The sequence below is a fragment of the Manacus candei genome, unplaced genomic scaffold (assembly GCF_025592945.1).
Source record: "Manacus candei isolate 608988 ecotype Guabito, Panama unplaced genomic scaffold, ASM2559294v1 h1tg000050l, whole genome shotgun sequence".
NCBI classification, from domain to species: domain Eukaryota; kingdom Metazoa; phylum Chordata; class Aves; order Passeriformes; family Pipridae; genus Manacus; species Manacus candei.
Window position 1 is genome coordinate 8732373 of NW_026138098.1, and position 12663 is coordinate 8745035.

A 12663-nucleotide genomic window follows, 5' to 3' on the forward strand; every position below is an offset into this window, starting at 1 on the left:
AGGTTTTGAATTTGTAACGCAGCGAAGAACATAATTGTCTAAAAATGCTCTTCTTCTTTGAAGTTCATCGTGAAAGTTGTTCTTGATAATTGTGTGGAATGCGATTATTAGTGACACACATGTCCTTAGTGCACTCCTAGTTAGGGGCTGGTCCTACCCCAGAGTTTCCAATCAAAAGGGATGAGACAAAGATGCCTCTATGCAGCCTGCTGTTGATGTGCTGGTCCTGCAATAGTTGGGATTGCTCCACTTCTGCAGTTGTTTTGGTTTTGTTGCTTTGTGGTGGAGTTTTTTGTTTGTTTGCTCTGTTTTGTTCTTTAAACTACCTGCAGCTGAATTTGGGTTAACTTCAAATGCCCCTGAAGACAGGATGTCCTCCCAGATTACACATGCAGCCCCAGCATGATCTCCAGACAGGGCCCTTTGGGTGATGCTGTAATGCTCTATAACAGGATCACACAGCTTCCTGGTAGCACCCAATGGTTGAGCAGCAACAGAAATATCTCTTTATGCAAGTTCATTTGGGTGGATAAAGCAAGGCTTGCACTCATCTGCCATGCTGAAACACAGGGCAAATTTCAGAAACTTTATTTTTAGGTTTAGATTCTTTTATTTCAGACTTTTCCCTATCAAGGCCATGAGCCTGCCCACTCCATCACTCCCTGTGGGACCTGGCACTTCTCTCTTTCTCTGTTTTCAACAACCTCCCTATTCCAAGTAAAATTTCTGAGTTATTTGGAAATGCTGAAGTCATTAAGACACATGTGTGGGATCTTAGCCACAGCTGCAGCTGGGTGTACACCCTGATCCTGCCTCTGTAACTGGATGGAAAGGTCTGTGCCTGCAGGTTCAGGTCTAGCAGAAGGTGCACCCTGGTGCCCACTGGTGATAGGGATGTGATATGGATCTCCCTGTGATTCTGCAGCTCCCTTTACCCTTTTCATCTACTGCCAGTCTGTGCATCAAAGGCCTGTGATGGGATGGGGGAGAACACTTTTCTGGCTGAGGCCAACAGGACCTCTTGTGCCCTGCAGAGTTTCTTCATCACAGTAGCTGTGCTCAAGTGTGCTCTAGCAGCATAGGGTGAAGTGCTTTCCAAAGTGATAGTACATCAGGTCCAGAAGTCCCACCTCCAAACTTCAAAATATGCTATCTCTGCAAAAACTGTATTTGACTGCTCTCTGTATCTGCTTGCAATTTCATCAATAAGGATTTAAGCTGAACACAACACTGCTTTTGAGGTGCCTTTTTGTGGCACATTAATTGAATTTGCTGCTGTGGGTGATGAAGGCACCATCATTTACTTGATCTCATGTACTAGAGAAATACTGCAAGTCTCTACTCTGTAAGTCCACAGGGCTATTCAGTGAGCCAGATGCTATCTCCTGGAAGTCAGCACTGTGGGGCAGGAGTCTTGGAGGTGGGACTGATGTGGTGGACTCTTAGCCCAAATACCAGGTAACATTCAGTTTTACAAAGAACAGAGAGCACAGATAAGCACACAGAGAGCACAGTTAGTACAGATGTGAATTTTAGCAGGATTTTGGTTGGGTTTTCTTTTTCCTTCTCTTTTCTAAATTCTCTCCAAACTCCAGGTTTTAGCGAGACACTTGCAAAGTGTTAGTGCTCATCTAGGGAAAAATACTCCTTCCCTCCCTTCCCAGTAAGGAAACAGCCTGTAATTTGTGGTGCTGGCATGTGTAGCCAGAGAAGGAAGGGGTCTGTACAGCATTTGCTGCGTAGACTCTCCATTCTGAAGGCAGGCATTGGATGCTTGTCCTCATACACTGGGCACAGCAATAGCTGCCCTCTGCCACCACAGAGCAGAAAACCCTGGAACATCTTCCAGGGGTCTTGTCAGGATGAAGGTTAAAGTGGCAGTTCTTCTTTCAGAGAGCCTGAAAATCAAAGCTCCGTCTCATCCTGCTCTGCTCCTCAGCTGGAGTACATGGGCATGTGTCCATGGAGGTGGGCAGGTTTCCAGCAGGGTGAGGACTGAAACTGTGGTCTCCATCCCATGCTCCAAGGTTGGTGGGAGGAGGAGGAGGAACTGCTGGTACAGAAATCAAACAGCATTTTCCTGGCACAGTGAGGTTCAGTGGGATGACTGCTAGGTTTTCTGAAGAATCAAGGACAGATGGACACCACTTGTGAAGAGTTTGACAGTGTTTTTTGCTGCTGCAATGATTTCTCCTCCTTGGAGCTGAGCAGGGGAGGCTCTGCCTGACACAGGTGGATGCGAGTTGACTTGTCTGATTCTCTCTGCTCAATAGGCCCCTAAAAAGTTCCCTGTGTAGACAACCATGAGTGCTGAGATAATCCCCTTTTGGGGAATAGCCACTGTGGCTTTAGGAAATCTTAACCTTGTTTTTGGTGCTTACAAAAGTAGCAATGGCCTCAGCAGCTGCTGTTGATGGAAGGTGTCTGCCCTGAGAGTGCCACGTTGTTGCTCCTTTACAGAAAAGGCCAACAACCTGCAACAGCAGCCTGCAGGTGTGACTCTGGCAGTATAATCATGGGGTATTTTGGTAGGTGGATCTCCCCATGATCAGTTGTTGTCATAGGCTCACCTGCTTTACTCTGAACAGTCTCACCTGCTTTAGTGTGAACTTTACAAGGCATCCAGCAGCCCTACTTGAGGGGTGCAAACAGCTGCTTAGAGACGGTGTCTGTTTGTCCGTGGACCTCTATGTCCTCATGACTTATCAAAGTCAGCTAGTGCTGATGACCAGGAGACCAGCATCAAAGGGAGAAATCTGTCACAAGAGACATGTTTTGGACTTTTGTGCCATCAGGCCAGGCGCTGCAGGCTGCAACCTGGCAGGGCAGAGCTGTCATTGTGGCTTCCTAGCCCCATGAACAGAGTAATGTGGTTTTCAGCTTCTATTTTTAAAGCCCAGAAATATGCAGCAAAGTTCTTGCTCATATATTCTGAGCACAGTGCTGACTGTTGCTGGGCACTGTGTGATGTCTTGGTGGTTTCTGTGTGTGCCCAAGGAATGTGGCTGGAGCATCAGCAGGTGACTGGGGAGCTGCAGCATCAGCTCACTCCAGATTTTGGAGCTAATTCCCTTACTTAATTTACTGGACTTGCAATATCTGGTTACCTTAGCCTCATTTCTCCAAGGTATTTGACGACAGACACTGTAAAAGGGAACTTTCCCTCTGCACAAGATAATGCCTTCAAGGTCCATAAATTTCCAGCCATTTGTGCCTTGCTTCACTTGTTCCCGAGCATTGCAGTATCTCAGAGGTCGTGGGATTTGGGCACTTAAGTTTGAGGCCACCCAAGGATTCTCTGGTGGAGGAAGAGTGGCTGAACAGAAGTTTTCTGAGCCTTCAGTGTGCCACTCCAGCTACTGAATCACTCTGCATTCAGCTGCTTGGAAAATCTGACCCTCCAGAGGCAGACACGGATTGCCTGGAGCCGTTGTGCTGCCATGTGCCCTTTCGCATGTTTGGCCTGGGCTGCTTCAAGAGCAGTTCTTTCTTCAGCAGTGATTACTCTGTGGCTGGCTTTCATAAGCCATTGTGCAGTCAGCTAGACAGCCACCTTTGCAATTTGCCCTGGGAGCTGGGTGGTGTTAGGTCCAGTTTTTGGGAAAGGCAGCAGAGGAGCAGATAGTCACCAACCTGTCTGCTCACAGCAGCAAGGATCAGAGCTAACAAGGACTAAAGTGCCGTGGATTTCCAGATACTGTGTAGTGTCTGCCCATGCTGCTTCTCAAGACCCTTTAAAGTCTCAGCAGTGGGTCTGGCCTTCACAGAAGGAAAAACATGCCCTAAAACCAGAGGTCAGCTCTTTTGCTGGGTCTCCTAGTGTCACATTCCTGGCTATGGCCTGAAATGACATGGTGGCCCTGCAGCCCTGCCTGTAATTGTCACTGTGCTTCCTCCTGAAATAGCACCTCGCTGCTCCAGCACAGCCCAGGGTAGCGAGTGTTCTGCTGGGAGGTGCCACATGTCATCAGTATAATTGTGATTCTGGCTTGCAGTGCTGGATCAGAGAAACTCCTTGACCAATGGAGACTCAGGACTGCATTTGTCACCTCCTCAGAAGAGCCTGCCAGACCTTCCCCCTCCCAAGGTAAGTATTGTACGTCCTTTGCTTTCCTGGGGATCTGAACCCCTTGACGCTTCACTGTTGTCATGCACTGTGCAGCAGGGCTGGATGGAGAGACCTCTGCCCACGGGAGTGAGTGAGGCAAAGAGTCCTGGTGAGCTTTATTTAAAAAATAGTAATAAAATATTGAACTAGGGGTTTCCAGCTGTATGCTCCATCTTTATGTAGACTGCAAGTCAGTGTGTGGCTGGTGCAGGCGCTGCAGCTGGCTGGTGGCCTGGGATGGCTGGGCATCCAGAAACCCCTGTGGTTCCCAAGGCTTGTGCATAGATGGAGCAGGCAGCTGTGGGAGCCTTGAGCTTCCCGTGAGTGTGCAGGAGTACTGGGAAAATTGGGCTGTGTTCCCCGCTGGGGAGACCCATATCCATTGCATGGCAATCCAGGCTCAAAGAAGGAGAAGTGAGATTTTCAATGAAACAAAGGTGACGGTGGTTCTTGGCTGTTGCTTCGGAAATCTCCTGAGTGGTAAAGCAGCTGTGCCTGGACTGCTGACACAAACTTGTAAAAGTCAGAAATCCTTCAGCTGCAGGGTGCTGGGGTGGTCCCTGGGAAGTACCAGGATCTCCCTTGCTGGCAGAGTCTTCCTCAGTTTGGCCATTACCAGAGGTTTGCTTACAGTTGCAGCACCTGGTGCTGTCTCTGCATTGGGTGCTGATGTTATGCTGGTTGCACAGCCCACAGGTCTGCAAGGAGGAGTTTCTGGCACTGTGGATTTTTCTGTAGGGCAGCTCTAAATCAGGTAAACACCATCAAGTTTCAGTGAGATGTTGTCTCCATGCCAGCCAGCCTGGCTGTCCTAGAGAGGCACAGGTCATCCTTGAGACCCTGGATGATGTTGTTCAGTAGTTGATGCAATGTAGGAATTGCTGTAGCTAGGATTTCAGGATGTGAAAGGAAAGGAGGGCAGGGAGTATGTATGGGGAGGAGGGGGAGGCATGGAGGAAGATGGGATGGTGCATTCATCAACCACAAAGGAGGATCTGCTCCTTTCCCAGGAAGGAGGGCAGGGTGAGGCCCCAGGACTTTTACCCAGAGGGCTATGTCTCAGCTGGAGTTAGCTGGAGAATCTGGGAAAGCAAGGGGGTAGGATGGGATGAGCTGACAAACCCCCGGATGCAGTGTGGTTGCCTGCTGGGAGCTGCTCCAGCCCCTGAGGGCTCTGCCCACACAGCTGGCTGGAAATACAGTACTGGAGCTGGATTTGCCTGGGAGCAGTGACCAGAGCAGGAATTATTGTTTGGCTTTGGGTTTTGTGGTGGGCAGGAGGACAGCAGAGTGGTGGAAGGAAAGCACAGCTGAGGAAGCAGCAACCGGGTGTGCACAAGGCATTTTGCTTGTGCTTGGTGCAGCCCAGCTTTCTGATTGGGCAATCAGGAAGTTAAATGAGGGAATTAGAAAAAGATAGTCTGGATTTTAACTGAGAAGGGTACCTTAGCTGAGAAGGGTACCTAAGCCATCTGTCTTCTCACAGACCTGTGCTGGGAACAACCTTCTCCCACCTTCTTACCATTAGAGCTAACCCTCCTTGGATATAGCAGTCATGTACCTCCTTGCTGTGAGCATCTGAGTGTCAGTGAGCTGTTGGCAGCAGAGGTCCTGAGTGTCCTTCAAGGAGCAGGGCTGGGGAGAGCTTTAACGTGTGGAAATTGCTGTTGTGGGAAAATGGATTTTCCCTATCTGCATTTGCGGCTTCCAGTGTGGACAGGAGCAGAGGTGGAGGAGGGAGTAAACTCCTTACACAGAAACTGGGAGCTTAGGAGAGGCATTCAGATTAGATCTGTTTTAGCTCTGTGGAGTTTTCTGTGGTTTGGTGATGCTAAGGCACCCTGTGGTGTTGCTGTACACTTGTCTTTTGAGACATAGGAGAAATCTGGTGATAAAGCTCTGCACAGCAGATTGTCCCTGGTGTCCACTGACACCAGCAGTCAATGACCAACCCAACAGGGGTGGCCCAGCTGGATCCCACTAATTTCTTTGGCTTTGTCCCAAAGCAACCTTAAAACAATGAGTTCTGCAGGCTGTGGCTCAGACACTGGTGACCTCTCTTCTGCAGCAGCTCCTTTGCTTTGCACAGCCATGCACAGAGAAAGTCACGCGGGGCGGATGCAGATGCCCAAGGTGGTTATATTTGCATGCTCATTGTGCCATAATGCAACAGGCATATGTTCTGCAAGGGCCAGCATGGTTAAATGATACAATATATACCCTTTGACTTAAGGTAGAGAGAAAACAACTCCACACTTTTAGAGAAAGAGAAGAGAAAAAAATAGCTTCTGGGGCAGCTAAGGTGCAGTCCCACCTAGTCCCTGATGGCTTCTGTTGTCTGTAGAAAACAAAACAGAGCAACCCCTTCCCTGACACTTGTGGGATAGTGTCAAATAAACCCACAGTGTTTCTTTGTGTAGGCAATTTGTTTATGGTCATAGCAGAATGTGAGCTGGCTACATGCAGGAGGCCACCACAGATGGCAATTACAGACACATTCCCTGGCCAAGGAAGGGATTAAGTAAAGCTTGGAGTGACTGGGTTTGTTTTTGTTTCTTTAATTTAACACATTAGGACAAGTTCCTAAACCTTTAAGTCTTTGGAGGGCAGATGTTTTCCAGCAGTGGCTCCAGAATGCAGGCTCAGAGTCTGCTCACAGCATCTGGCAGACCCACGTAAGAAGGAGTTTTTGATCCAAAACACTGGAGAAGCTTGGGAGGTTGGCAGAGCCAGGGGCAGCTCGCCCATGTGGGAGCAGAGACGCATGACTTTGGTGTGGTCGGGGTTCCTCACTCCCACAGGCTCAGCAGCTTCCCTTCCCAGAGTGCTGCTGACAGAAAACCTTTTCCTTCCAAGCTTCCTTTCTGCTTCTGGGCACCAGCAGCAGGAAGGTGTAAATGTGCAGGTGTAAATATCCAGGGCAGGATGGGCAGCTTTGAACTTGCATTTGATGATACTGGCATGCTGCAAATAGGTTGATCTTGCCTTAGACTGCTCTCATGTTCAACATGTGAAATACCTGAAAAGTAGAAAGATTATTTCTTAACTTCACTTTTTTTTCCTCATGTGTTGGTATTTCTAAAGGATCAAGGCGCTGTTTTTCCTGCCAGTCCTTGCTTATGTTTAGGGAGGGGTTTGGCAGGCACCACAGGGATTTTCCAGAACTTGGACTCTTTTCAAAGGCTTATTTTCCATCAGTGTTGTTTATCCATTTCCTTCATTTTTTGTTCAGAGCACAATTAAAGACTCCTGATATAGTTCCTAAAGGGGAGGTTTTTAGCTGTTGGTTTGCTATCAGTCAGAGACTTGGAGTCATGATCAGTGACTGCTCAGGCTGCACTTTCAGTGTAAAGCCAAGATTGCACCAATTGTTCTCCCTGATAAAATAATCCATAGCACAGGGGATCATCTCCAGTTAGGATGAGCAGCTTAGGGGGGGTCAGTGCAGCAGGCAGAAGCCCCAGTTCATGCTAAGGCTAGTGGGTTGCAATTGCTGCTGTGAGTTGTTCTTTGCAGGGCTTTCAGCAGTATGAAAGAAAGTACCATTTATGACAGAATTATACAGTAATTTCAAAGAACTTCTTTATATTTGAGCTAACTGTACCACATCCTGGTGTACACATCTAAAAGATCTCATCCACTGGGATGCACTTGAGTGCTAAAAAACAAAGGACAAGGAGTGCCCCATTGTTTTCCAGGACGTGTTTTTACCTTAAATAATTTTTCTTTTCTGTATTTGTTTTGCAGATTCCCGAAACAAAACAACCTCCAGTCCCCAAGATCGAATCCCCAGAGGGATATTATGAAGAGGCTGAACCATATGACATCTCTGTAAATGGTATATCGTAAAACTCTTGGGGGCAGGGGTTCATGTGGGAGATGGAGGACTTGAGGTTTATGAGAATGAGTAAATGAAAGCACAGACGTTTCTTGCAGCTTATGTGACAAGTTTGTTTTCTGCTGCTCATCACACTTGATATTACAGATCTCATGCTAGTTGGAAAGCAAAGACTACTGAATTACTCAAATCTTAACTTTCCTGTAGAAGTAAGTAGTATGCTTGGGTCAATATAACATCACTGTAAAACCATTGCAGGTTCTCTTTGGATGTTCTTCTGGCAGATAAGCTGTAGTCAAACACAAATTTCTATTCAGGAGTGAGTGGTGAAGCTGTGGTGGCTTGCATTCATGTCCTAGTGCTCTAATTGTCCCCTTGGGGCTCAAAGTCCATGGCTCTGTTGGTCTGTGAGGAGTGATAACCGTTTTTATAATTGGCTATTTATTCAGCTCTGTCTCTTGTGGCAGTTTAACCATCTTTACACTGGATTAAAAAGCCACACTCCATGCGAGGGGGCAGCGTGTGTGTTCCCTCTGCACACACTCGCTGCCTGGGTCAGCACCTCCAGCCATGTCCTCAGCAGTGCCACCCACACCTGTCCCCTGTGGGTTCCCCATCCCTCTGGAGGAGATGGCTGCATGCAGGCTGAGCTCCCAGATTCTCACTTTTTAAGATGTATTCTTGCATCCTTATTTTGGTGAACACCCTTCATGAGAGATTGCCTTCCTCTGATCTGATAGCGGAGCTGATCTTCTCATCGCTTTATAATCCCTTTAAGCACAAATGAGACAGATTGTATCGCTCTGCTGCAGAAGCAGATGTCTGCTCCTCAGCCTCCTCTGCAGCAGAGTGCATGGCATGGGGCAGAGCTGAGTGGGGAGAGTTGAGGCAGGCAAAGAAGTGAGAGTTAAGGATAAAAGATTTGGATCTAAACCCTTGGCTGTTGAGTCTGAGCTGCTTGTGAGAGAAGCCGAGTCCTCTCCAGCCCCAGTGTGCACCACTGAGCTTTGAAGCTCCCTGGCAGGGAAGCACCAGCTGTGCCACTGAGGGTTGATGTATCTGAACAGCACTCACTGCCTGTGAGCACCTTGCACTCCAGGACAGCTCACATCTCAGCATGGGTCACTGTTCTCATGAGGAGTTACAGTGCTAAACAAAACAAGAGAGATGTAAAAAGATCTTTGTTTGACTGAACCATCCCATTTTGTCTGTAACTGCATTACAGCAGTGAATAAGAAGATAGACCCCAGCTCAGGTGAGAAAAGGTACAGGCTCATTATGGCTGGGGTGCAGAGGAGAGGTCCCCCCAGCTCTGCCATGTGTTTTGCTGAAATGCTCTGTGTTGTTTTGCTTGAGGTGAGGGCTGTGATGCACAGGGCACAGGAGGTGAAGCTCTCCTGCAGTTTTGGCAGCACAGGGTGCTGCAGCCTCATCCCCATGGCAGGAGGTCCCAGTTGCCTGCACTGTAAGATAAACGGAGGGGTTTTTTTCCCCTGCTGCACTTTGGGGAAGTGGATAATGTGTTAAGAACCATGGCATAAAAAGACACAGCCATGGATCTGTGTGCTGGGATAGCCAGCTTATGTTATCCAGGCAGCTCCATAAACTTGCCCTGAGTTCAGAGACTTGGCTGGCAGGAGCGATAAGCACACTCACAGCTTCCACCTCTGCTTTTGCTTGGTAACCTGCTGCTCAGAGATGCAAATACACCCACCATCCTCTGAAATCTAGGCCAGTCAGATGCCTAAGGAAATGGGAAATCAGAGCCCTGCAAAAAGAGAGAAAAGCCCATATGATGGGAGCATTCTCAAAATGAGGCAGCTGTGGGTGTCAGTGGGTCAGTCTGGGGCTGCTGTGAACTGCTGTTGTACCAGTGGGTTCAGTGCTTTACTGAGCAGTGTCACAGCTGTAAGTGTAGATAGGAGCCTGTGAAGCCAGCAGAGATGGGATGTAGGATTCCAGGCAGTCTCTCACCACTGAGATGTGTGGTGCCTTTGCCTCCTGTGACTGCTCAGCCACTGGTCCCCTCTGCAGGCCCCAGCAGGTCCTTCCCACAGGAACCTCTAGGTGTACTACAATGCTGGTGGTTTTTAAAGTGGTTTGTGTGAGAAGGAAGACAGCATTGTGTCACTGAGAGTCTCTCTGCTTTTTGGCAGCTTCATGCTTGAGGTGGTGCCTTGGGCTGAGCCAGAAGGAGCAGGGAAAGATGTGGAGCAGCAGGTGTGTGGCAGGAGGGGGCTGGGGGGCTCGGGAGAAGGTGAAGTGTGCTGTGCTGTGCAGAGGGGAGGCTGTGCAGCGATGCTGGGTGGATGCTGGTGCCCCAGTTTGCCTTGAGATCAGGCTGCAAGTCCCATGGTGCATGGGCAAACCTGCAGGTCCCTGTCCTGCCCTTTGTTTCAGCAAGCACAAATTGACTTATCAGATGCTGATAGAACCTTGTACCTGTCCTACACAGAGTGATGCTCATTGCTAGAAACTGCCTTGGGACCTTGGTGTGATTGCTGTTGCTAAAAGGCAGTCTGAACATGCATGGGTTTGCCCTAGCCAAAGATGCCAAAGCCTGACCCCAGTAACCCCCCAGGCCCTCTGTGCTCACCCCTTTCCCCACAGGCTGGATAGGGAAGGGGCCAGCAGTCCAGGGAGCTGCTGGTGATGTTTCATAGAATGGCCTGAGTTGAAGGGACCTTAAAAATCATCTAGTTCCCTGCTGTGGAAAAGGACACCTTCCAGATCAGATTGCTCAGAGCCCCATCCAACCTGGCCTTGAACACTTCCAGAGGTGGGGCATCCACAGCTTCTCTGGGCAACCTGTTCCAGTTCCTTATCACCCTCACAGTAAAAAATTTTTTTCTAATATCTAATCTAAATCTACTCTCTTTCAATTTGAACCTGTTTCCCATTGTTCTGTCACTACATGATCTTGTAATAAGTCTGTCTCCAATACTGTTTTTGACAGTATTACAGCATGAGCCTTGGAAGACACCCATATGTCCCCAAACAAATGGGCGTAGTGAAATCAAACAAAAATAGGAACACCGCTAAAATAAGTGGGGTCACTGCCAAGAAAGGACATCAAAGCAAGCTTCCAGATGGGCTGAGGAGATAGAGGTTTCGTGCAGCATCAGAGGTGGGAGTGCGAGGCACTGTAACAAACTGTGGGTGTATTAATTAGAATGAAGCAGTCAGGCGAGTCCGCTGGGTCTTGCAGTCCCTCTTTCATCAGCAGGATTCCCGCCTCTCCGCTGGGGACGCCTCTGCCTTTCATTTTACAGTTCCCGCAAAAGCTGCTGCCTTCCCTCCCCTCCTGGGCTGAAATGTGTTAAACCCTTATCGCCGCCTTTGCATAATTGGAGGGTGCGATAAAGCAGCAGAGAGAAAGCGCAAGGGGCGGCTGTGGCTGCCAACTGAGCAATAATTATTCTGGCTGAAACAGCTCCTCTGCCCTGGCTGGTTTTAATTACCATGACAATGATTCAATTTTAAAGGGAATCGCCTTGTTTGAGGGGATGGGTTGAAAATGTCCCTGTTTGAAGTCTCACCTTGCATATGTTGTGTAGGGATGGGACAGCCTCACTGGCCAAGGGGAGCCGGGGAGCTGAGCCGGATCGACACCCTTGTTCTCTGCATTTGCTTATCTGTGGCTTTTTCTCTTTGTCTCCCTTTCTCTTTCCTTTTGATTGTGCAGGTCTTTTTGGTAGGCTTGCTGCAGCTGGACCCAGGCCAGGGTTGCAGGTTACTGAGGGCGTTATTTATGCCACAATAACAATGGGTATGGCATGCTTTCCAAACCTAAAGTGCCTTTTTTTAACAACAACAAAAAAAAAAAAAAAAACCACGAAAAAATCCCCAACAACTCAGTTTTAGCAAAGCTTATCAGGTACCTCCCCCTGGCATTGCCTATTACCTGCATGGAGGGTAACCACCTGTCCCCTCTCCCTGCCTGTTACATACACAAGGTGTTATTTTTTGTGGCTTTCCCTGTGCTCAGGATGACAATAAGAGAACTTCCCTAGCTCTTATTCTGCTGGTTCTGTCACTGATGTGGAGCTGATATGTGGTAACACTGGCTGTATTGACGAGTAGCTGTTTGGTGAATGGTTGAAGGTGCTCTGCTGGGGCAGAGGCAGCTTGGGTGTATGAGAGGGTTGGAGCTTCCTGCATCATGGCATTGATTTCGCTCCCTGGGAGGCCATGGGAAGACAAACGGAAAAGGAGAAGTGGATTTAGGTAAAGATACCCAAGATCATGGCTGCACTGATGACATGGGACTGCATGAGCCTTAGTAGTGACCACAGTGTTGTCTCAAGTCACCCAGGCAAAGTTTGGCCCAGTTTGCCTTGTTACACATCCTGGTAAATGCCTTTCCATCATGAGGCCATAGTAGTGTCACCAGGCAAGCAACGACTGCAGTTCTTCAAGTAGAGAGGAGCTCATCTCTTGAGGGACCGCACTTGTGGTTGTGGTTGATGCACAAAAGAGCAACCAGGACTCTCACTGAGAGCATGGAAGAAAACTGCCATTTCCCCAGGAGAAAGGTGGCAACCTGAGACCTTATGCCTCGGTGAGGGACACCAGAGACTCCCAAAAGGGGCCAGAGGGGCAGTTAGCAATAGCCCCATGTTGATACGGAGGGAGATTTAGAAGATGAGGTTCCCTTAGGCATCGTTGCTGCTGCATAAGGAAAAGTCCCTAACAGTGCAGAGGTTTAGCTTCTTGG

General features: G+C 48.6%; 1 protein-coding gene across 5 annotated transcripts in view; it reads left to right on the top strand.

The window, feature by feature from the left end:
- AFAP1L2 (actin filament associated protein 1 like 2) overlaps positions 1 to 12663 on the top strand; it is a 71179-nt gene that overhangs the window by 44548 nt on the left and 13968 nt on the right. For 3 of the 5 annotated variants that reach the window (XM_051799861.1, XM_051799859.1, XM_051799860.1), the window contains exons 4-6: positions 3996 to 4087; positions 7856 to 7946; positions 11632 to 11715. In XM_051799861.1, the coding sequence (XP_051655821.1) occupies positions 3996 to 4087; positions 7856 to 7946; positions 11632 to 11715 (267 nt within the window). The remainder of the gene's footprint in view (positions 1 to 3995; positions 4088 to 7855; positions 7947 to 11631; positions 11716 to 12663) is intronic. The other 2 variants (XM_051799862.1, XM_051799863.1) reach the window with 1 other exon arrangement.